General features: G+C 35.0%; 3 protein-coding genes and 1 pseudogene across 4 annotated transcripts; 1 reads left to right on the top strand and 3 right to left on the bottom strand.

The window, feature by feature from the left end:
• Window positions 1-1,099: 1,099 nt before the first annotated feature.
• Window positions 1,100-7,959, bottom strand: LOC129872894 (3beta-hydroxysteroid-dehydrogenase/decarboxylase-like). Its single transcript, XM_055947844.1, has 10 exons — window positions 7,576-7,959; window positions 6,501-6,590; window positions 6,239-6,372; window positions 5,944-6,114; window positions 5,500-5,625; window positions 4,283-4,362; window positions 2,994-3,192; window positions 2,376-2,486; window positions 1,606-1,672; window positions 1,100-1,414 (listed from the first exon to the last, which is right to left on the bottom strand). Exons 1-10 carry the CDS (start codon window positions 7,802-7,804, stop codon window positions 1,359-1,361), a joined length of 1,263 nt encoding a protein of 420 aa, XP_055803819.1. The 5' UTR covers window positions 7,805-7,959; the 3' UTR covers window positions 1,100-1,358.
• A 1,612-nt stretch (window positions 7,960-9,571) lies between these two features.
• Window positions 9,572-11,477, top strand: LOC129874654 (probable polyol transporter 6; annotated as a pseudogene).
• Window positions 11,478-12,082: 605 nt separating this feature from the next.
• On the bottom strand, window positions 12,083-17,518 carry LOC129873359 (proteasome subunit alpha type-4). 2 transcript variants are annotated; one of them, XM_055948438.1, is made up of 2 exons: window positions 17,418-17,518; window positions 12,083-12,988 (listed from the first exon to the last, which is right to left on the bottom strand). In XM_055948438.1, the coding sequence occupies exon 2, from the start codon at window positions 12,969-12,971 to the stop codon at window positions 12,225-12,227; it is 747 nt and encodes a 248-aa protein (XP_055804413.1). In that variant the 5' UTR covers window positions 12,972-12,988; window positions 17,418-17,518; the 3' UTR covers window positions 12,083-12,224. The 2 variants fall into 2 exon arrangements, with proteins under 2 accessions (XP_055804413.1, XP_055804414.1); XM_055948439.1 differs by lacking the exon at window positions 17,418-17,518 and adding an exon at window positions 17,153-17,237.
• Window positions 17,519-20,505: 2,987 nt separating this feature from the next.
• On the bottom strand, window positions 20,506-22,165 carry LOC129873377 (UDP-glycosyltransferase 43-like). The gene has a single exon (XM_055948460.1). It carries the CDS (start codon window positions 22,102-22,104, stop codon window positions 20,656-20,658), a length of 1,449 nt encoding a protein of 482 aa, XP_055804435.1. The 5' UTR covers window positions 22,105-22,165; the 3' UTR covers window positions 20,506-20,655.
• Window positions 22,166-23,577: the final 1,412 nt, after the last annotated feature.

Below are 23,577 nucleotides of genomic sequence, written 5' to 3'. Positions count from 1 at the left end.
TAACTTTGGCACATGACATGATTCTAGTGGCTTATTTATTTGATTTGGATTGTCACACAACTTCGACACGTGGTATGATTTTAGTAGCTCATTTATTTGACTTGAATTGCCACATTATTTGGACTATTTTCTTGAATTTAACATCATCCAAATTAATTTACGAATTTAAATCGAATAAAATTTTAATGCTTACAATTACTTAATTGAGTTGATGGCTAACACTTCTCCTGAATTTTAAGTTTTGCAATTTTATATTCAAATTTTGTCTTATTTTCATTTCCCCCTGAATTATAATTTTCAAGATAAAAAATCTTGACTCAGTATTTGTTGGTGCGAGTATATATTTTCTATTGAAAAAGTCCCAAGTGGTACAACGTGTCATTTAAACTTAGTGTTGATATATAGAAGGCTGAATTTATTGGTCGCCTTTTAAAGTTGGCACCAACATTTACATTTTAACTAAACTTTATTCATTTTAGATATCTTATGTCATACCTCGATGTGTCATTTTGATGACCTTTTTTTTACTGTCAGTAAAATATTAAATATGTGTGTTTTCCACTCATGAATGACATATAAAGTGTCAAATTAAATGATGACATCTGTTATTTGTATCCAAAATAATTTTTAAATAATGATTTTTTTGATAAAAAGAAAAGTAAAAACTAAATACACCCTTCCTTCTACTTGATGTGATACTATTTTTTATTATTTAAATTCTGTACTGAGTCAGACTATATATCTAATATAAATTAAAATAGCATAATACCTAAAGAGTCCTCTAAACTTGACACATTTTATTCAAATCCCTGAATACCATTTGCTAGACATGAGAAAAGGTAACAAATCAGGATGGATCAGAGAGTAGTGTATATGCTTGCAAATATCCATACTACAGTGTAGATTTTGGATGAGGAACTCCTTGAGTTTGTTTCCTAATTAGTTCCAATTTTTTGGGAGTAATTGGATGTCATTTCCAAGTCTTTCTGATGTTGTTTGATTGGATAGGGATTTTAAAAAAGAAAAGAAAAACTTTTGAAACTTATGATCTAAAATAAGCCGCAGATATTGAGACAAAAGGAGGACTTACTAGCTTAAGTAGCTTATCAAAGATTTTAAGAACTTTTAGTTGGTACAAACAATATTTAGTAATACAACAAAGGCTAAAGTAACTGGCTTGGAACAAGCACCTTGCTATATAGTATTCCAGAATGAAAAACAAAACTTCTGTCAAGTGAGGCTCCAACGAGTGAATGACGTTGCACGCCCTTGCAGTGAGGCCCATCATTTTTTTTTTTTTATTAGAGTAGAAAGTTCTCCCACCAATGCTGGACCAAAATTTGCATGAACTAAATGATCTAATTCTTCTTGCTTTTGTCATATATCAAGAACACAACAAAGGCAGCTAGGATTCCTGCAGTAGTAAACAAGAGATAATCAGAGAACTAAACATGGGGTCCCGGATTGCATTGTTTGGAGTGCTATTTGCATCAGCTCTGAAGAAAAATAGAAATACTATTCCAGGCACAGTAGAGTCTTTGGCCAAGTTAAAAGCAAGCACAAATGATATGGACAGGGGGAGGAGATAGAGAAGAGGGTGCATACCTACGACGAAGAAACTCCATGGTGAAATGATCCCAAGGATGCTTAGAATTAACAGAGAGAAACCCACCTATTGCATCAGCCAGATAAAAGATTTCACAATTTAATAGATGAAAATGCCAGTTCACAGCATGATGAAAACTATAGCTAGTCCTACTATTAATTACTTCTGGCCGAGAGGAGCAAGAATGATTGGAAAGTCCTCCATCAGTATTGAATTATTCACGAGGAAATGTTTATTCTGTATCATTTCACTTAATCTTAATTAGTAGCTAGTAATCATCTAATAACGATACAAAACATTCCTTCTGATATACGGGCAAGTAATGGATTCCATCTCCATGGACATGGCCAAACCATCATAGTCGACTCAAGCAATTTGAGATTGAGAGGTAGTTGATTGATTAATTAATATTTTGACTGTGAAAGTACCACTGCTACTGATTGAATATACATTATCATATGAATTTGAATTCTTGAAACTAATGAAAGTTATTTTCAAGAATCTCAAATGCAAGTGTCAAATATTCTTGGACATCGTCATACAATGCTGTTCTGTAAAATAGATTGGACGGACCAAAAGAAAAGGTAAGAAATTTCATATGATAATAATAGTTAGAGTATGTATTTCATCAGAAAAGGCATGCCTATTCCAATTGATAACCATATGAGAAACAACCATGGCTTTGCATTACCTTCTGAAATGAAATGGTAAGGCGTCTTAATCACATTTTTGCTCTCACAAGAAATGGATTGTATGTATTAGTAATTACCATGAGGAAGAACCGTTTCAAAAGAGAAGAAGACGATTTAGGACCATCCTTTCCCGACCCATGTTCAGCTCTCAGATGTGGATAGGATTCAATGGTCCTCCTTATGCCCTCCTGAAGAAAATAGAGGCACGCCTTACAACTTAAACAAATTATGTAATGAGAATAGAAAAACAAAAAGAAACAGCAGAAAATAATCGATTGTTAATAGATGAGGCCCCACAGAAAAATAGTAGTTTTAATTCGTAGAAGATCTACGGTTCAAAAATAACACACACAAATATCATCTTATTGAAATCTAAGGTGAAAGTTGCGTGTACGACATATTTGACAGGAAGATAAGCGTATTCCTGCAGTAATGATGTGGACATCCAGTTGGATGACTTTTTTCTCGCATTCAATATCAAAGGCAAAGAATATAATTTCACAGAAAATAGTTTACCATATTTTTATCACATGAAAAGATTCACAAAGAAGTGCAAAGAGATACAGCAACAAAGAAAAGACCATAACAATAGCTAAAACGGTTGGGAGTATCTGAGATAGACATGGTATGGCTAAACAATTTTTATGAGGAATTATCAGAACCAATTGATTAACTGCAATGGAAAAAACAGGAACCTGAAGTGGGACAATAGGTGTGTATCCTAGTCGATCACTTGCTTTTGAACTACTAAATGTTCTGCTGCGAGATAGAAGTCTGATTCTCGAAGGAGTCAACTGTGGGACCTTCATTCCATAAGGAGCTAACAGCTTATAAGTCAGTTCCACCAAATGTGCAATTGGCATCATAACAGATGCAGGAATCTTAATGCTTGGCCTGCATAATACTAAACTCAGGAATCCATACAATTCAAAGCAAAGAGAATGGGATAAACGGTATACGGAAGACAGATGCTATCCACAAGAACATAAGGCAAACAATGATTTTCCATCAAGGACAGACACGGTTAAAAAAGTGCCAATGTTAGCTCAATTACAACAAATCATTGCTAATACAAACAATAATGTCTGCAGTTTAATCTAGTAATCCCTCATGCAAACACCCCCGCACAGGATTCTACCGTGGCCCTTTCTTTGCTTCCTTGGTGACTCAGAACCACCAGCTTTATGGTCAGAGGTGGAGGACCCCTTTTTCTTCTCAGAAGAGATGAGGTTTATAAAATATATGTTTAATTGGATGAGTACTGCTCTACATATCAGATCTATCTCCAACTACAAATGGTAAAGAATACACAGCCTCAATTGGCTAGGAATTATATAAGGGTTGGTCTACAGTTACAAGCTCTCATTTTCTCTATTATACAAGCATTCAGACCCATTAAAATAGCTCTTCTGACAAGCAAACTGAATTTTTTTCTCAAGTTTAATTGTCAGCAACAAACCTAAATTGATTAATCATGTTCTGTAGAAACATCCCCATCCACAAAGAAAGGAGAAAAGCAGAAAACATTAAGCATTATCTGAAAGAATGCTGCTCTTAATCTAAATTTAAGAAACAAAGTTTTCTTGCTCAGGACGAATCAAAACTAGGCCCCAAAGATTTATAACAGGTAACTTCTTTAATTGTAATTTCAAGAGGGTACTGGATGAATGCAAAACTTAAATGCTATTTTGTTTAATGAAGTTTCTCACAAGTCCTTCTATGTGACCAAGGTCATCGGTTTCTTCATCTCTTAACTTGAACCTTTCCAGTTATCGCATTTCTATTCCAGATTACAAATAAAGTGATTTAGTAAGTATAGTTCCACGCATCAGCTAAAGAGGAACAACCCTGTAACGAAATTTCAAATATTGTTCACTACAAGAAAATCAAGGTAAACATTTCAAGAAAACAGAAGAAAAGATTGTAAAAAGAATAACTGTGAGCGCGTAATCTTTTCGGAATTCAGAACTTAAAATGAGAATACCTGTCATAGCCAAGACCTTCAAGAACACATGATACGAACTCCCAAAACTTAATGGACTCCATGTTCGTGACGAAATAAGCCTGGAAAGATCATTTATTGATCAAAGCTTTATAACTCACGTTCAAGAATTAATAAATCTCACAACATGCAGAACCTTTTTTTCACAGAGACTCCAGGAGACGTAAGAAAACATGCATACTCATAAGCTTAGTGCATGTCAATCATTTTGACAGCTTTATCCAAATCCTCACCCCTTAAAATAGAAGTACCACAGAGAGATGAGAAAGTGGGGAGACAAAAATTATGCTTTCTTACTAGCAAAAGAAAAGGAAAACAAGAGAGGTCTCCCTTTTTTGAATGCTTGCTGAAAGAACTATGGCTTCGCACAATGGCTCTTATTTCAGTGTTTGCTGCACAATTATAGGCCCGAATGCAATGGATGCACCAGTGTTACCCCAACTAGTTATTGACATAATATGGTTTAAGCAACAATTATATTTTGAAACAGTAGAGTAAATTTTATTATCAAAAGGTCAGCACTATGATTGTGCGGACAACTCTACAACAAAGATACAAAGTCTGTCAACATTGAATCACTGTTGAAATCTATGAACTAAGATACAAAAAGTTTGTTGGTTGGTTGTACTAAAGGACAATCTTTTTGGTAATTCTATGTAACCTACTAAATAAAGATTGCACTAATTAGTGTTCAGGGTATGATTTCAAGAGAAAGGGATAGAAGTAGAAACCAGGGAAACCTTACTTATAGAGGAAAAGCTAATTTATGGCCACACAGCAGTTGGTAATCTTAAATGGTTAGAACCGATAGAGAATTCAGCTTTTCATGGAATCATCACTAGCTAAAGTTCGGCATCTTTAAGTAAAACTTAATCTGGATAGCTCAAGCTTTATTTATTTTCTTGATTATTAAGATAGCTCAAGCTTTATTGCTGCATGAGATCAGGTTGATCATTTTTCACAAACATATCACAATCACGTGGGATGGATACAAGAAACAGATGATACTAGAATGGGAACTAAAGAAACTCCATTAATTCCTTAATCATGGATTCTTCCATGCATTGAGGCCACTACTTAAACAATTTGAAGAACAGAAATGCCTTTGATATTAAAGCATATGGCCAGGTCAGATCCTGTATATTGCTGGTATTTAAGATTTCCAAAATTACAGAATATGGAAAGCAAAGAAACATTACGTTTCCAGCAGCTTTCTCTGCAGCTGCTCCTCCTGATGCTAGAGCTCGTTCCGCACACATGTGCGCATGTGCCACATTCTCCACGTAAGTGAAATCATACAGGTTATTTCCATCACCGATAATGAACTGCAAAATTAAGAATTAGAGAAATAAAGCTAAAAGTCAACCAAATACATAGCGCAAATCTTCTAGGTTAAATTCAATTTGGCCACGGAAAATGACAATAGTGATCCAATAGTAAGTGCCATGGAAGAGAATGAAGAATTCAATAGAGATGTTCCTCAAGATAGATCTTCTAATAAATGACTTACAGGCTTCCAAGTACTACAAAAGTAAATCTATGCTATTATTAATGACTAGTTTCACATCTAAAGGCTTGAATAATAAGAATGTGACATGGACTTGAAAGATGCATGTGCAAACAAAATGAGGCTCTAAACTCACCTTAGATTTTCCAGCCCTTGCAGCTGCGACTAGTGAAGGAACGAGCAACCTATCACCAGGGCCAAAAATACTGCTAGGTCTAATGCAGCATGTCAGCAGCCCTTTGATACCATTTGACTTGATAACAAGTGCCTCTCCTTCAGCTTTAGTTGCAGAGTAGGAATCATTATGCTGAATTTTTTATCAGGAGTTATAGTAGTTTCAGCTATTCGATTCAGTCACAATGGTTATCGTCTAACATAATATGAGGATTATTTCTCATTCAAATGAAGTACAAAGTAGGCAGACCCACTACCTTAGCAGGATATGGCAGTGATTCATCCCCATCTAGAATTCCGGTAACTCCATCAAACACCACACTGGGAGAGCTGGTGTAAATAAGTCTTTTCACTTTCAGCTCAATGCAAGCATCAATTATATTCTGGGTTCCTTCACGTATATGTATGCAATTGTAAAGAGAGAACTAAAACTTTCATGTACAGACAGACAATAAAGACTGCCTTAACTTTAGGGAGATCATTTTTTTTCTTAATAATTTCTTTAAGGCTTTCCCATACCTTGCACATTAACTGAATAGTGGAGCTTGTGGTTGTTGATCGATGAATCTGGAGCAGCCATGTGGAAGACAACCTCAGCTCCTTCACAAGCTGCAAATAATGTAATGTTAAGACACCATAAGTTAATAAAATAGATTATCTCCTATGTCACATTGACTCAGGCATAATTGCTGGCCGATAAGTATCTTGGTACAGATGTAGTTAGGGGTACGTCAAGTTATCTGTCTAGCGTATCTTGAAATATATACATGAAATACTTATACCCACATCACATTTATTTAGCACAGATACTTCAAGGCAAATGAATACTCCATGTCACATAGTAATCTCAAATACTACACTTGCAAACATGAGTCTAGAAGCATAAGCTGTGATGATTTGGCTGGTGGCATAAAATGTCTATCTCCTATGTCACATAGACTCAGGCATGGATGCCGGTAAGCAACCACTACAGATATTGGTACAGGTAAATCAACTTTTCCTGCATCTTGTAAGATTTATGTGAAATACTGATATCCATCTACCACACTCATTTAACACAAGTACATTGAGATAAATGAATACTCCATGTAACATCTCAACTACTAAAAGTCAAAAAAGATAAGTCTTGAAAAAATTAGCTAGAATGATTTAGCAAAAGTATCGGGCTTACTTCATATGGAACACTAAAAGCCACCTAATTGATTCCACACTATGAAGTGGGTGGAAAATCTTGAGGTCTTAGGTTAAAATCCCAGCACATACAAAAATACTAGGTGATTTCTTGCCCTCGTGGACACTTGGCAAGTAGTAACTAATATAAAACGAAAACACCCATATTCAAGAATCAAAAAAGTTTTGGGTTTTTGGGTGTCAAAAACAACTAAAGATTCAAGAAAAGACCATTGAGCATTTGGCAAGTAGTAACTAATATAAAACGAAAACACCCATATTCAAGAATCAGAAAGTTTTGGGGTTTTGGGTGTCAAAAACAACTAAAGATTCAAGAAAGACCGTTGAGCACTTGGCAAGTAGTAACTAAAATAAAACGAAAACACCCATATTCAAGAAACAGCTAAAAGATTCAAGAAAAGACCTTTGAGCACTTGGGACTTGTTAAGAAGATCCATGGATACATAGAGAGCACGGCCTGATTGGAGGGCTTTTCCAAGAGTACCCTTTTCCTCAGAAGAGTCAAGTTTAATGGTTGGCCCCAAATCAGCAATGCGTACATGATAAATTTCATAGCGTATGAGCATTTCCACCAAATGGCGAGCAGCAAAGCCTCTTCCGCCGGTCACCACACACCATTTCTCTTCACCCATTCCCACAGCAGTCAGATTGAGATTCTTCAAGGCGGATGATCCAAACAAGAATACTTTATACACTTGTATTATTTTCTACATATATAGAAGGCAGATTCTTTCTTCTTTTCTTCTTTTCTTTTATGTCTTTGATTTAAAAACATGTGTTAATTTTATGGTTCTACGCCCACCATCAACGCCCTCTCTCTTATATTACCTATTGAAATTTTACAATATTTATCCGGCTGATTAATACTATTTACACTTTAAAAAATTGTAAGGACAAAATGAGGGGAAAATTAATTAATCAATAAGTAGTCTCTCTGTCAATTTTTAATTGTTTAATATTAATTTGACATACTCAAGGATTAATAAATAGAATGATAATTTTATAATATCATTTTTTGAGTTTAAAATATATTGAGAAACGACTATAGTTAATAGTAATGATAAATTAGGAAGTAAGTGATTAATTATTTCTTGATTTTTTGAATTGGAAATTGAAATATATTTTTAGTACAGTGGAGTTGGAGAGAATAACTAGAAATAGGTATTTAGTACCCTTTGATAAATAACATGATATATTTTTTTAAAGTAATTGGACTTTATATATATATTTTTGTCATGTAGTCCAAAAACTTAGGAGTTGTTTGGTTGCTAGTTATGAATTGATTTATTCATGTATTAAAATTAGCGCAAGTAGTATTATATTAGATAGCAGTTTAGTTGTATGCATAAAATTCAGCTCATCAAATATGATATTTGATTAACAATTTATAATCTCACATAATTAATACATATATAAATTGCGGACGAAAATCTTATATAACTAAACTTTATGCAACTAATACATCTATTATTTGTACATGCAAGACTTCAATCAACTATCCTTAAAATTTGTTTTTGAGTTGATTACTCAGAAAGTTAACTTTAACTAATATAAATTAGACAGACGAGTTACTCTGCACAAGATCATTTACTATACTTAGGTGATGTTCTTGCCCACTTAATTGACGTGACAAATATTTTACGAATGTTATTTTTTTACTTGATGTATAGTCATATTTCCCTCTTAATATACATTACTAGATGTTTCTTTATATGTAGTTATTTTCTTTATTCTTGCATATCAACATCCTTCTTCGTGTATAAAATAGAGACAATTGTACATCAACTAAATACATACTTACAGGAAAACTCTATCAATTTCTTCGCATATGTTTAATAAGTCATGGTGAGAGCACAATTTTATCCAATACATATATAGTTAGACAAAGGTAACGTGAAAAAATTATTAAATTTTCAACAAATTATATTAAAGTTTGAACACATAATTTCTATGTATAATGGATCAACAACAAAAGCTAAAATATTGAACTAATCATCTTTAAATTATGTAGCCATCGCTAACATATATTCGATATAACAATCAAAAAAAATTATACAAATAAATTGATCCGAATACCACATATAAATGTCATTGCTATCCATATAAAGCCGGCGTTGGATACGGAGGGTCACAGATAAATCCTATAATCAGGACTCATGTGTGACTTGTAATTCTTATCATTAGTATCCACATAGTATTAATTCTTTACAAATTCAAACGTATATTACGTTGTACACTTTTTGGTAAACACATAAATAAAGATGGAAGTAGAATAGAAATAGAATTTGTTTTGACTATAGATATCTGAGTATTATAGAATTTTACTATCTTTATTTGGAGGATTTAATTATAAAAACAAAGACCAGTTTCTAATTTAGGCTATTGCATTTTGGGAAAATATGGAGAATGATACTGGAGAAAATCCCACAAAGGTTAACAAATATGCATGTGCTTGTGCAATTGTTGCTTCCATGATATCTATCATATTTGGCTATGGTAATTTTTATTCTTCCATACTTTAAATTATCCTTCTCTTTTTTTTTTTCCTTTAATTATTGATGTTCGAAACATACTAGCTTGATTAATTTAAATTCATATTAGATATGGTCATTAATGAGCTATAATATCCCTTACCCTGCAAAAAAAAAATCATTCACATGGTAAGGGATTATTGAGCTAACTAGTTATGATTAAAGGCATATGATTGTATAAATATTTTTTAATTCTAACTAGCCCTGTTACAATGTTACTATTAATTACTCCCTTTGTCTCAATTTACATGGCATACTTTCTTTTTTAGTCTGTTCCAAAAAAGAATGTCACATTTTTATAGTCAAATTGTGCCACATAAATTAGTAATGTAGGGAGAGTATATAGTTGATTAGAAGAAAAAAAAAGTGTAGTGTGAATATATACATACATTGTAACAATAATTTTATGTTTTTATTTTTGTTAGATACTGGGGTGATGAGTGGAGCAATGATATATGTGAAAAAAGAATTCCAAATTAATGATGCCAAAACAGAAATATTAGCAGGGATTCTGAATTTATGTGCTTTAGTTGGGTCACTTTGTGCTGGAAGAACTTCTGATAAAATTGGGAGACGTAACACTATAATTGTAGCTTCAATAATTTTCTTAATTGGTTCAGTTTTAATAGGATATGGTCCAACTTATGTAGCATTATTAGTTGGAAGATGTATTGCTGGCGTTGGTGTTGGATTTGCATTTATGATAGCACCTGTTTATTCAGCAGAAATTTCATCACCATCGTCACGTGGATTCTTAACATCTTTACCAGAAATTGGAATTAGTGTTGGTATTTTACTTGGTTATTTATCTAATTACATTTTTTCGAGATTGTACCTTGAACTTGGTTGGAGAATGATGTTAGGAGTTGCAGCAATTCCTTCACTTTTCTTGGCGATTCTTCTAGATGGCTTATTATGCAAGGTCGTCTAGGAGAAGCCAAGAAAATATTATACAAAGTTTATAATACCCCTCAAGAAGATGAGATTCGCCTCAGGGATATTAAAGAGGCTGTAGGAATCGATGAGAATTGTAACGATGACATTGTGAAGCTTCCTGATTCAGCGAAAACACATGGGGTTTGGAAAGAATTGTTGTTGAGACCAACCCCATCACTAAGATGGATTTTGATAGCTGGTGTTGGAATTCATCTCTTTGAACATGAAACTGGGATTGAAGCAGTTATATTGTATAGTCACAAGATTTTTGCCAAAGCAGGGGTACATGACACTAGGAAGCAAATACTAGCAACAGTTGGAGTTGGACTAACAAAATTTATATTTATAGTACTATCTACTTTCTTGATTGACAGAGTTGGGAGAAGAAAACTATTGTTAACAAGTTTAAGTGGGATGGTAGTGACATTAGCTGGACTTGGTTTTTTCTTGACATTGGCAGAGGATTCTGGTGGGACACTTATGTGGGCTTTGGTACTTAGTATAATCACAACTTATGCAGTTGTGATATTTTTCAATATTGGGCTTGGTCCAGTTACTTGGGGTTATAGTACTGAGATATATCCTCTAAAGTATAGGGCATTGGGTGCTGGTATTGGTGTTGCTGTTAATAGATTGATGAATGCTACTATTTCTATTGAGTTTTCTGTCAATTTCTGAAGCAATTACAACTGGAGATGCTTTTTTCATGTTTGCTGGTGTATCTTTCCTGGCTTTGATTTTCTTTTATTTCTTATGCCCTGAGACTAAAGGAAAGTCTTTGGAAGAAATGGAATCTGTTTTCACTAGACGCAAATCCTCAGAAAATTTTAACAAATAGACATGGAGGCCATGCATGAGTTTGCACTTTGTATATTTTTGTATTTGTAAATACTCTTTTTCATTATAATTAAAAAAATATGTATATATGATTAGGTCCAAAGGAGCAGTTTTAGATTTTTGTAAAGAGGTCATGATGAATGCGTAAACATAAAGTTTATATATAGACGTTCATGCGATCACATAAATTAAACATATATCCAAGATCTTAAACATGATAAGCCTACACAGAAGCGTTATAGGAAATGTGAGGCTTTAGTGAGATCTTGAAAAATGATAATCATACCTTCAACTAGCACTTATTCCTTCCATTCTGAATAATCAGCATACCTTCTGCTTTGGTATAATCACCACTACATAACCAAAATCCACAGGGCTTAAGTGGGACTTAGTGGGAGGAAGGAAATAATGCTAAAAACGGATAACTACAAGATGAAACGATCTCATCTTCTTCTCCCTATCCTCTCACTGTAATTGCATCAGTTAAGAAAGAGGAAGATGGAGGGTATATTGTCTGTTCTTCTCTTTGTCAGGTAAACAGAGGCACAAACATGTAAATGCAGCGAAGCACCATGATAACAACAAATGAACTAATCCAAAACAAAATTCAAACTGGAAAGCATTTGACTAAATATGCATGCAGTTGTAATAAGACACAAATCCACCACTTAGTTTTAGTACATGTCACACATGGTGTAGAGAGATTGTCAATGATGTCAAATGCAAGATCAAAAGACACATTCTTCGACTATTCTTCTGCTGTAGGTTGAGTCAGTCCAGCATTCACCAACATTTTGTTCAGAGTTTCGGGAGAGCATGCTTGATACTTCACTTTCCCATTAGAGAGAAATACCTCAGCAAGTTCAAGTTTCTCTGAAGTGAGGCTAGTACTGTCCATTGTCTTACCAAGCACTTTAAGAGCAAGTTGAACGGCCTCTTCCCTTGTGATATCATCCTTGTAATCCTGCTTAAGAATTGATTGAGCTGCCTGGTTGTTTGCTCCAATTGCTGCGGCTTTCCAACCACCATAATTTCCACTTGGGTCGCTCATGTAAAGTTGGAAGCCATAGTTTTTATCCCAACCTGCAAAGAGAAATGAAACACCAAAAGGGCGAAGTCCACCAAACTGTGTGTAACCTTGCTTGGTGTCACATAGTGACTGAACAAGTTGTTCAACTGGCATGGGTTCTTGATAAGCGAACGTATAGCGCTGAGCCTGGACCCTGGCCGTGTTGATCAGTATGTTGGCATCAGACATAATTCCAGCTACAGCGCACGCCACATGATCATCAATCTTGTACATCTTCTCACTCGATGTTGAGGTCTGAAGCAGCTTAGATGTTACTTTCTTCTCACCTACCAACACCACCCCATCCTTGGACAAGATGCCTATGGCACTACCTGCATTTCCAATAGCCTCCATTGCATACTCAACCTGATAGAGACGCCCTTCTGGAGAGAAGATTGTTGTACGGCTATCATACCTTCGTGACATTTTTTCTTATCTGGTACCTGAATAAATTTTCAAGCTCTAGCTTGTTAGATAGATATTTCAAAGCATGTGAAACTTGGTTCATTTTTTTTTTACCCTTCCCATGAATAAGTCTGACTAACAAGCATGTAAGCGAACACAAAAGAAAGAAAGATGCAAAACTGAGTAAAAACAAAATATAAGTTGCCATACGAGTTGAAGTTGAAAAATGTCACGACCTACAACCTCAGGGACTGTCCACCTGTATGGATAAACTTTTAGACATTTGAAGTGTGTGTACGTGACACTGTTGAGTTTAGATTATTGTTTTTGGGTGGCTAAGATGTCAATGAACAGCACCATAAGGTACTAGTATTTACAGCAAAAAGGACTTAGGTCACCTTAAATATGGAAGGAATCAAGAAAGTCCGCTTAGATATTTTTTTTTAATGAAGAAACGAAAGTCCCCTTAGATTTTACGAATTCTAGAATCTATGACACTATTGATATTTTGTTAAAGTTAACTCAACATCTTACTTTCTTAGAAGTATTGGAGGAGCAAAGATAACATATCATGAGCCAGTAGGAAAAAGAAAGAAGGCACAGCATAAACACATGACTACACAACAACAACATACCCAATGTAATCTCACAAGTGGGGTTTGGGGAGGGTAGGATGTACGCAAACCTTACCCCTATCTATGCGGGGTAGAGAGGTTGTTTTAGTAGACCCTCGGCTCAAAACAAATGTAATCAAAGTATGATACAAAGGAAAAAATCGGCAGTAAAATAGCAAGTCCTACACCCCTAATTAATACTGCTGCTCCAACTGCTCACACCAGTGTTAGAGTTGTATCACTCCTGTGCAGTCAAAACAGCCATAGATTATAAGTACTAATTTTAAACCCAAATTTCTCTCTTTCACTTCATCCATCAGCCTTTGGCCTCATCATATGCAACTATCCGTAATGACTACTATCATATGCAACTACGATCATGTTTTCTCTATCCCGCTTTTGTTTTCTCTACAGCAAATGCACTATACTCCTATTAGCAGTTATCTAAGTCATAGCTATGCCACTTTGATTTTCAGTATTGAATATTATCATATGGAAATGCAAACAAGAGAAGTTTTCTCACTAATAGAAGTAATGTTGAGAAAACTTTTCTTGATGTCAAAACAATATTATAACTTTGGTATTCTCAATTCAAAATCAAACAGAGGGCATAAGAAAAGCTAGGTGAGTGAATTAATAGCAGGGCAATTACCAAGTCTAAGCAGCACCATCCTAGATTACCCTGAACAGACAAAAGTAATTGTAAACCAATTTTCTTTCTTAAAGCAATTCTATACCTAGTAAAAAAATGTCATGCTGCTCCCATGACATTCACATGCTGTCATGCACACACACTTCAGATACAATGAATTTTTATTAAGATAGTAAAGACACTTCATTCTGAACAAAAGAAAGGAAAGTAGAGAAAAAACAAGGAAAGAAGTCGTGTAGCCATTTGCTCATGGTTATTGACGTTTTTTGTGTAGAAAGGGAGAAAAGGAGAAAAAACCAAAGTTTTAATATTTCCCTGGATTCAACAAATCACTTGCTACTCTACTCCTAAAAGCAATGTCTACTTAATTTATGTAGCCAGTTTTTTGGACTTTGTCCTGATATTACCCTAGTTTATTCTCATGTATTGGAGCTAACACTTTTTTTTGAAGGTAATAAGAGATTTATAGATGCACCTGCGCTAAGCCAATGTATGAATAAAGAAGGTGCAATTCCTCAACTGTATCTAGCATTGCATCTACATTATGTATAAGAATTAGGTTTCGCCAAAAAGCTAGCAAATAAATACACTTATGTTAGGCCAAGTATATTTCTTCTTTTGCCTTAAAAGTTTGCTATTTCTTTCAAGCCAAACTGTCCACCAAATGGTTTGAGAAATAGTACTCAAGTCTTTTGGGATTTCTTATTAAGACCCTCGCTGTTTCAACTATGCACCAGATCAACTGGAGTTTGGCATAGTCCAATATATGCCAAGTAGTGCAAAAACCTATACCCCAAAACTGTATTGGAGCTAACACTTCATGATGATGTCATTTAATGAAATTCCTTATCCCATAAAAAATTGTTTCATTGGGCTAACTGCTAACCCTTCCCTGTGCTTCTCGAAACAAACTAAAAGGGGCAGGTTAGCATTTGAAATTAAAGGTTCATTTGGCATGTGAATTACATCTAGAGAGAAGAAATTTTAACTGAAAGAAACTTGAATACGGAGTTAACTAAATAAGGAGCAGCAACAGGATTGCCAGAAGAGAAGTACAAGTATAAAAACAATTAGTTAAAGCCGAGTTTTCTTTTCTTCTATTTTTCTCCTAACTTGAGGTCAGTCAATCTATATCATCTGCTATAGATTTAGAAAATAACAAGTCAGTTCTTTCCTTTTCATTTTGATAGGTAACAAATGTCTGCACAATTTCTTAGTGGTACCAACCAAAGCAGCTGGTTTACCTCTTCCATTTCCATAACGATGGGAACTAAAAACATAATGGGGAGCTAAAATAGCTAATGACAGATTAAACAATGATGATTAGGAGTATTATTTTCATCAAATCCAGCACCTTTTGAGGTCCAACAAGGCAAGGAACCTTCTGAAAATACTGTCCAGATTGTCGAAAAGGGAATCATTAGCAAGGTCATGTGGGCAACAATCACAATATATGCTGCAGATGAGAGAGACTATCCAAGTCAGGGCCAAGAGCCAAAAGGTAATAGGACTGGGGACACGATAGAATTTATGGTGCAACTTCTTAGGATTTGACTCAAAAAGGAGAAGAAAAGCACGCAAGCATTATTACGTATGAAGTTCCACAGGAAGTGTGAAAAACTTGGAGGGGAAATTGTTTGTGGGGAAGAGCTCTTCTTCGAGTGATGGAAGGCTCATGAATTTTGTAGGTTCTGGTAGCATTTTAACTGGTAGCCAAAGCAAAGTAGACAAATCACTTTGTTGTGAGTCTTCTTGACAGCGCTAAGATGTGGCTTGCCTACTAGAGTAAGATGACTACAATTGCCCGACTGGAGGCTAGTATCACCAGTGTCAACTTCAGTTCTTGCAATTGAAACCAAAAGATTTTAAGAGTTGATCAATTGTATACTAATTGGATACAGAATAGAGTTCGCACTTGGTACAAAGACGGAGGGGACTTCTCAAAAAATCAAATCAGGAGCTTAATGTGATCCAAGGTTTAGTATATCACAGATTTCAATGCCAATAAAAATCTAATATTTCGGCAGGGTACTCCCTTATTGGCACAAGAACTAGAACATTGTTCAAAAAGAAGAGATAAAGAAAGGAACTCCAAAACTGAAAGCTAACAAAGCCAAGTGGGAATTGTATTAAAACTCAGCAAAAACTACAGCAATCTTACAACTTTGACTGAACATTCCTGTAACTGCTAAGGAACTATTGTTTACTACAAGGAGGAGGGGGGGGGGGGGGAATCACTGTACACAAACACTAACTAGATCTCTCTCCTTTTTAACACTTGAAGCTCCAACATGAGGTCGGCACAATTATTCAATACATTATACATGAATTCCACACTCAGAACCATCCTAGATAAGACTTCATGGACATTTCAAATAAAGAAATCTTTATAAATTGGTCCTGTCATTCAAACCCCTCCTATAACTTGTGTGGTGCTGTAATTTATCTTTTCGAATACACACCAAAAAGACCATGGCATAACTACCTAAGCAGGTCATACGATAAGGGTTGCTCAGATGGTAAGCAGCCTCCACCTCCCACCCTAAGGTTGGGGGTTCGAGTCACCAAAGGAGCAAAAAGGTGGGAGAGCTCCCAGGCAGGGGTAAAAAAATCAGGTCATACATCACTTTGAGTTTTATTAGACATCCCTAGTCATATTCTGTGACTTCTACTTCATAAACATCAGATATCCACCCAACTTCTCTAACTAGCGACTCCCAAATCCCAACAACCAAATTGTTCCCATGGTACATCTTAATGAATTTTGACCTTTTTTTCTAATTAAAACAATTCTTTACAACAAGAGCTGCTAGAAAGATGAACTTATCGCACCACTAGTAAAATATTTACCCTCAATTATCAATATTTACTTTTCCTATCAAAAAAATTGAAGATTAAGAAAAAAGAAGAAAATGCAAGGGATAAATTAAAATTACAATCAACTACACTCCTTCTCATGTAAGCCCTCTTTCTACTTTCCCGAAAAATCCAAAAATATCCATACATTTTCTTAAAAACATGAACCAAGAAGTTCAGCTAATTTACTTATCAATATAATAACACAAACCCATCACTCAGTTCAGCAAAAAATTAAAAAAAATCAAGAAAATACCAAGAAATTGGGGGTAAGGGGGAGGTTTATATCGATAAAAGCATCGGTAAAAGAAAAAAAAATCGCAATTTGAAGACACAGAAAGATACCTGAGATGTGAGATCTAAAGAGAAGCGCAATGAAAGAGTCTCAGAGGTTTTTTCCTCTTTATGTAGACGACGAGTGAAGCTAGTCTTTTTGCGCAAGTTTTTTATACGGGTCGGGTCGGGTCGGGTGTCCGCTGAAGCCTTAAACTAGGAATTGCGTCTAATAGCCAGTTTCACCCTAATATTAAAGTTGTATTGTTATAAAATAAATACTAAATACTAAAATCGAATTAGTATCACTAGAAAAAATCAAGAAAGAGGAAAAATAGTAAAGAGAAAACTTTGTATTTTCTTAATTTTTGTGTGCGTTTTTTCATCTAAATAACAATGTCTTTTATAAGCATGAAAAGGATATAACGGGCATTCATAAAATTGTTTACAACATGTATTCATTTTTTCCAAATTATTTAATTATGTAGCCACTGTTGCCAAATTTAGGGTCCGTCTGGACACGATTTAAAATTAGGTTAATTTAAAGTTGAAATTTTATTTGAATATATAATTTAAATTTTTTAAATTATACCAAAATTCGTGAAAATTATTAAAACTTTCTCAAGAATCGAAAAAGAAACTGCTTGAAATAGTCCGATTTACTATAGGGATATCACATAATTTCAAGAATTTGAGTTTGGGGAAGTTATCATGTTCCACATCCCAATTTCCTCCCTCAAGAATGGGTAGTCTTGAAACCCTTGATATTTTACTCAATGGAAGTTTAAACCTGTTAGAATAAATAATGATTATAGTATGAGACATTCAATGTAGAATTTATTTGCTTAGAGACATATTAGTACGTTTCTAGAAGATAGTTGGAGTTTTTTCACTATCATATGGAAGAAAAAATAATAATTCTATTTTCGGAATTCAATTAAGCCACAGCGAGAGAGAGAAAAGCATGTGATCTGGATCTAGTAAAGTGCATCAAGGACAAGGAAGGTAAAGTGTTAGTGGATGAGACCTCTATTAAGCAAAGATGGCAAGCTTACTTCCACAGATTTCTAAATGAAAAAGGAGACAAAGATATTGTACTAAGTGATTTGGCGTACTCTCATAGTCTTCGAGACTTTGGATACTGCAAGTGTTTTAAGATTGAGAAGGTTAGACGTGTTGTTAGCAAGATGAGAAAGGGGAGAGCGATTGGGTCCGATGAGATTCCAGTGATCTTTTAGAAGAGCACTGACAAGGCAGGTTTGGAGTAATTGACTAAGTTGTTTACTTTTATTTTGAAGATTGCTAAGATGCCTGATGAATGGAAGTGGAGTACTATGGTTTCATTGTACAAGAACAAGGGTGATATTCAAAACTGTAATAATTACAGAGATATCAAACTACTAAGCCACACTATGAAGATTTGGAAGAGAGTGGTGGAGATGAAGGTGAGGAGATGAGTGTCAATCTCAGAGAACCAGCTCGGATTCATGCCGGGGTGGTCGACTACTGAAGCAATCCATCTTATCCGAAGACTGGTGGAGAAATTTAGAGAAAGAAAAAGGGATCTCCATATGGTGTTCATTGAACTTGAAAAATTTTATGACAAAGTTCCGAGAGATGTTCTCTGGAGGAGTCTGTGGAGGCTAAAGGTGTCTCGATGGTGTATATTAGGGCGATAAAGGACATATATGCTGGACCCAAGACTCGGGTTAGGACGGTGGGAGGTTACTAAGAGCATTTTCCTGTTGAGGTGGGACTACATCAAGGATCTGTGCTGAACTCTTTTCTTTTTGCCTTAGTGATGGATGAGCTGACACGGTTTATTCAGGAGGAGGTTTCATGGTGTATGCTATTGCGGACGACATAGTTTTGATTAATAACATTCGGGACAGAGTTAATGATAGATTGGAGGTTTGGAGATAAACGCTGGAGTCCAAAAGGTTCAGATTGACCAGGACCAAAATAGAATAGTTGGAGTGCAAATTTAGTGTTATGATGGATGAAGAGGGCAGGGAAGTGAGGCTTGCCACCCAACCTATCCCCGAGACAGAAAGCTTTAAATATCTTGGATCCATCATCCAGGGTAGTGGGGACATCGATGATGATGTCACGCACCGCATTGGGGCAGCATGGTTGAAATAGAGTCTAGCCTCTAGAGTCCTGTGTGATAAGAAAGTACCACCTAAACTTAAAGGTAAGCTTTATAGAATGGTGGTTAGACAACATTGTTATATGGAGTGGAGTGCTGGCCAGTAAAGAATTCTCATGTTTAGAAGATGCATGTTGAGGAGATGTGGATGTTGTGATAGATGTGTGGACACACTAGGAGTGATAAGATCAAGAATAAGGTTGTTCGGGAGTAGATGGGAGTGGCATCTGTAGTCGACAAGATGAGAGAAATGAGACTGAGATGGTTTGGGCATGTGCAGAGGAGGGGTGTCGATGCCCTAGTTAGGAGGTGCGAGCGGTTGGATTTATGGGTTATGCGAAGGGGTAGGGTAGACCGAAAAAGTATTGGAGAGAGGTGATTAGACAAGATATGACACTACTCTATATCACCGAGGATATGACCTTAGATAGAAAAGAGTAGAGGTCACAGATTAGGGTAGAAGGCTAGTAGGGATATAATGATGTCTTACCGTATGTCGGTTTAGGGTGGTCATAGGTCTAGGCGTGTCTTTATAGTTGTGTTGCTATTGCCTTTGATTATCGCAGTACTTTGCTATCGTTATTGTTCTTTTCTTGTAAATTTTGCATTTTTTTTTCATTATGTTATATATATTATTTTTCTCTCATACTTGGAACTGTGACTTTTGAGCCGAGGGTCATTCGGAAACAACCTCTCTACCTCCATGAGGTAGTGGTAAGATCTGCGTACATCCTACCCTTCCCAGATCCCGCTTGTGGGATTTCACTGGGTATGTTGTTGTTGTTGCTGAGTTAAGCCACAAAACAAGAAGTAGTTAAGAACGCTGCTCTTTTATTCTTGAATTGATGTCGTAAAAATGTTTTTAAAATGCTTATCTTTTTTAAAAAAAAAGAAACACTATTTATAGGTAAATCTATCGAGAATGTTCTTACTAGCTCCAACCGAGATCGATCTTATAAATTTATTAAGAGAAAAGAATATCAACATATGCATATTTACTCACTCTTTTAGAAAAGTTGAAATTTTATTGACGTACTTCATAATTGTAACTTTAATTGTTTTTCCTTTGAACCAAACATTACATTATTAGAGAGGGATTACTATAAAGTACAATTAATTTACTACAAACATTATTTTCATCTACTCCTTAGATAAATAATACTAAATTAAATCTGAACTTCCCATTAATTCATCAATCAAGTGTCCAAGAAAATTAGCAGATGAGCCATTTTCCTTCCAAACTTCCTTGCATTTTTCACTCATTTTCTTAAACCTTTGTCTCACCTCACCATCACCATCCATTAATTTCTTAACCCCATTTGCCACTTGCTCTGATGAGACTAATGTGGTGCCATCTCTGTAATCCATTGTGATTTCCACAGCCAGATTCAACTGTTTCACCAACTCAAATGCATTCAAGTGTTGCTCTGCATATATAGGCCATGTACCAATTGACACCCCATAGTATAAACTTTCAAGAATTGAATTCCAACCACAATGTGACACAAATCCTCCAATGGCCTTATGGGCCAAGATTGTAACTTGTGGGACCAACCCACACACTAGCCCTTTCCCTTTGGTTGATTCTAAAAACCCACTAGGTAATATTTTCTCTAAGTTTGTATAATCATTTGGAAGTTCTCTTTTGTCCTTTGGTGCTTCTCTAATTGCCCATAAAAAAGGGTGTCCAGCTTTCTCCAAACCTTTTGCTATTTCTTTCACTTGTGAATCTTTAAGACTTCCCATACTCCCAAAACTCAAGAAAATTACTGATGATGGTTCTTGATTGTCAAGCCATTTCATGACATTTTCATGACCCCAAGAATCTTGATGCCATTGAGCTGGTCCATTATGGTCCACCACTGGTCCAATTGGATAAACTGGTGGTACAACATCACTAGTAGTATGTACCAATGAGTTTAAGCAATAAGGTTCAAGTTCTTGAAATGTGTTGACAACAATACCCTTGGCTTCTTTGTACCTTGTTGCATGATGTAGGAACCAAGAGTAACCATCTATATGTCTTTTTAGCATGAATGAAGGGAAACATTTAACAGGGACAGGATTGGAAAAACCAAGAATATTGAAATCATTGGCTGAATCTTTGAACTCAATATTATTACTAACTTGAGCATCTAAAATTGGGAGATGTAGCATGAAGCTCAAGAAAGTAGCAGGGGAAGCAAAGTAGAGATAACATGGGATGTTTAGTTCCTTAGCAACATCAATAAAGGATGTACAAAACATGTCAATAAAGAATCCAACAACTTGCCCCGATCCTGAGTCTGAAATAAGGTCAATAAGTGCATCTTTGACTTGTAACGTGTGATATTGTATCAATAGTGATAAGAAGCCTATAGTGGCCTCAAATTGATCAAGTGACGGAGGATCTGCCGTGGGGAGGGGGAGGAAATGGACGTTTTCGATGGTCTTGGTGTTGGTGAGAGAGTCAACATAGGATTGAACAAGTGGTCTTTGATGGATGTTAATTAAGAGTATGGTGGCTGAAAGATTTTTGTTTTTTTGAGTCAAGAGTTTAGCAAATTCAATAATTGGAACAAGGTTACCAAGTGCTGGTGTTGAAATGAACACTACCTTTGCTCTTTTCATGGTTGCTTTTGCTTTTTTAAAATTTTTGTTTGGGATTTGGCTTGAAGTAATTTGAGATAAGGTGGTCAGTATATAAAGTATAGTTTTCTAGCTAGCCGCCCCCTGTCCTTTTTTATTGTTGGAATTTTTTCTATTCAATGGACTATTTTTTTAATTGAAATTCTTAGTCCACTATAAAAAAAATATAATAATAAACTTGTGAGCTCATTGGGTAGTAGGTGGGGAATAGTATGTATATTCTTTTTTCATTCGGGTAGAAGATGGGAAATAGATATTGTTGGTGCAATATACCACAAATATAATTATTTACAGTTAAAAATAAAATGATAAAAATAAATTAAAATATATTCAGGCTGAGATACGGATATTTCGTTTTTTTTAGGGAGATTCAAGTTCACTACTGTATAATCTACACTGATCTAATAATAATATTCTTGACTTGTCTCCTCCAGGCAAGGGTGTACAAGCCAAACCGTCAAGTCAAACCAAACTGGCGAATTAAGTCAAATCGACTTGTGATTTGGTTTGGCGTTAAAAAAATAAATTGATCATTGTTGGTTTGGTTTGGTATTAATAGAAAAAAATCAAACCAAATTCAAATCAAACCGACATAATACATATATAATTTTACTTTTTTTATACACAAAAATAATATTAATTATAATACGCTTTGTAAGTATTTTTTAAATTAGTTTATAACTTTCAATGTTTTCATATATTATTTCATATTTGGGTTTATAATATGACTAAAAAAGTTAACATGTGGTGTATCTTTTCGTGAATTTTTGATAGGTTTTTCTAAGACAATGTCTTGAAGATGGCATTATACATCTTTTTTTTTTATTCAAGTGTCTTTGAAATGTCATTAAGCAATATAATCACACGATCAAGGGACACAACCTCTTCAATTTGATCTATTTTTCAATCATGGTGTAATTGTAAAAAAATCAAAAAATTGAGAAAAACGAAAGAACCAACTAAAATTGAATAAAAAAACCGACATTAAATTGGTTTGATTTGGTTTATAAATTTAATAAACCGATATAATTGGTTCGGTTATTTTTTTAACGAAAAAACAAACCAAATCGTCCTATGTACACCCCTACCCCAGGATACAACAGTCCAACAATGTCGTGTAACTCAAATAACTCCCAGATTAGTTGAAGAGTCCAAAGCTTCACAAATAAAACACCTTCCTTCAACATCTAATTACTCTCTCTTGTATAGTGAATTAGTTAAAAACTTAGAATTATTTATTTGTCTCAACTCTCTCTTTCACTACACTGACCTTACTACATACTACAATATATATCCATACTTCTCATCTTTCTTGCACTCCCTTCACAAATGTATAGTGAATTAGTTAAAGACTTAGAATAATTTATTTGTCTCAACCATCTTTTTCACTACACTAAACTTACTACACACTACAATATTTATCCATACTTCTCATCTTTCTTGCATTCCCTTCAC

Source organism: Solanum dulcamara, chromosome 11 (assembly GCF_947179165.1).
Source record: "Solanum dulcamara chromosome 11, daSolDulc1.2, whole genome shotgun sequence".
NCBI classification, from domain to species: Eukaryota; Viridiplantae; Streptophyta; class Magnoliopsida; order Solanales; family Solanaceae; genus Solanum; species Solanum dulcamara.
This window is presented reverse-complemented; position numbering and strand designations above follow the sequence as displayed.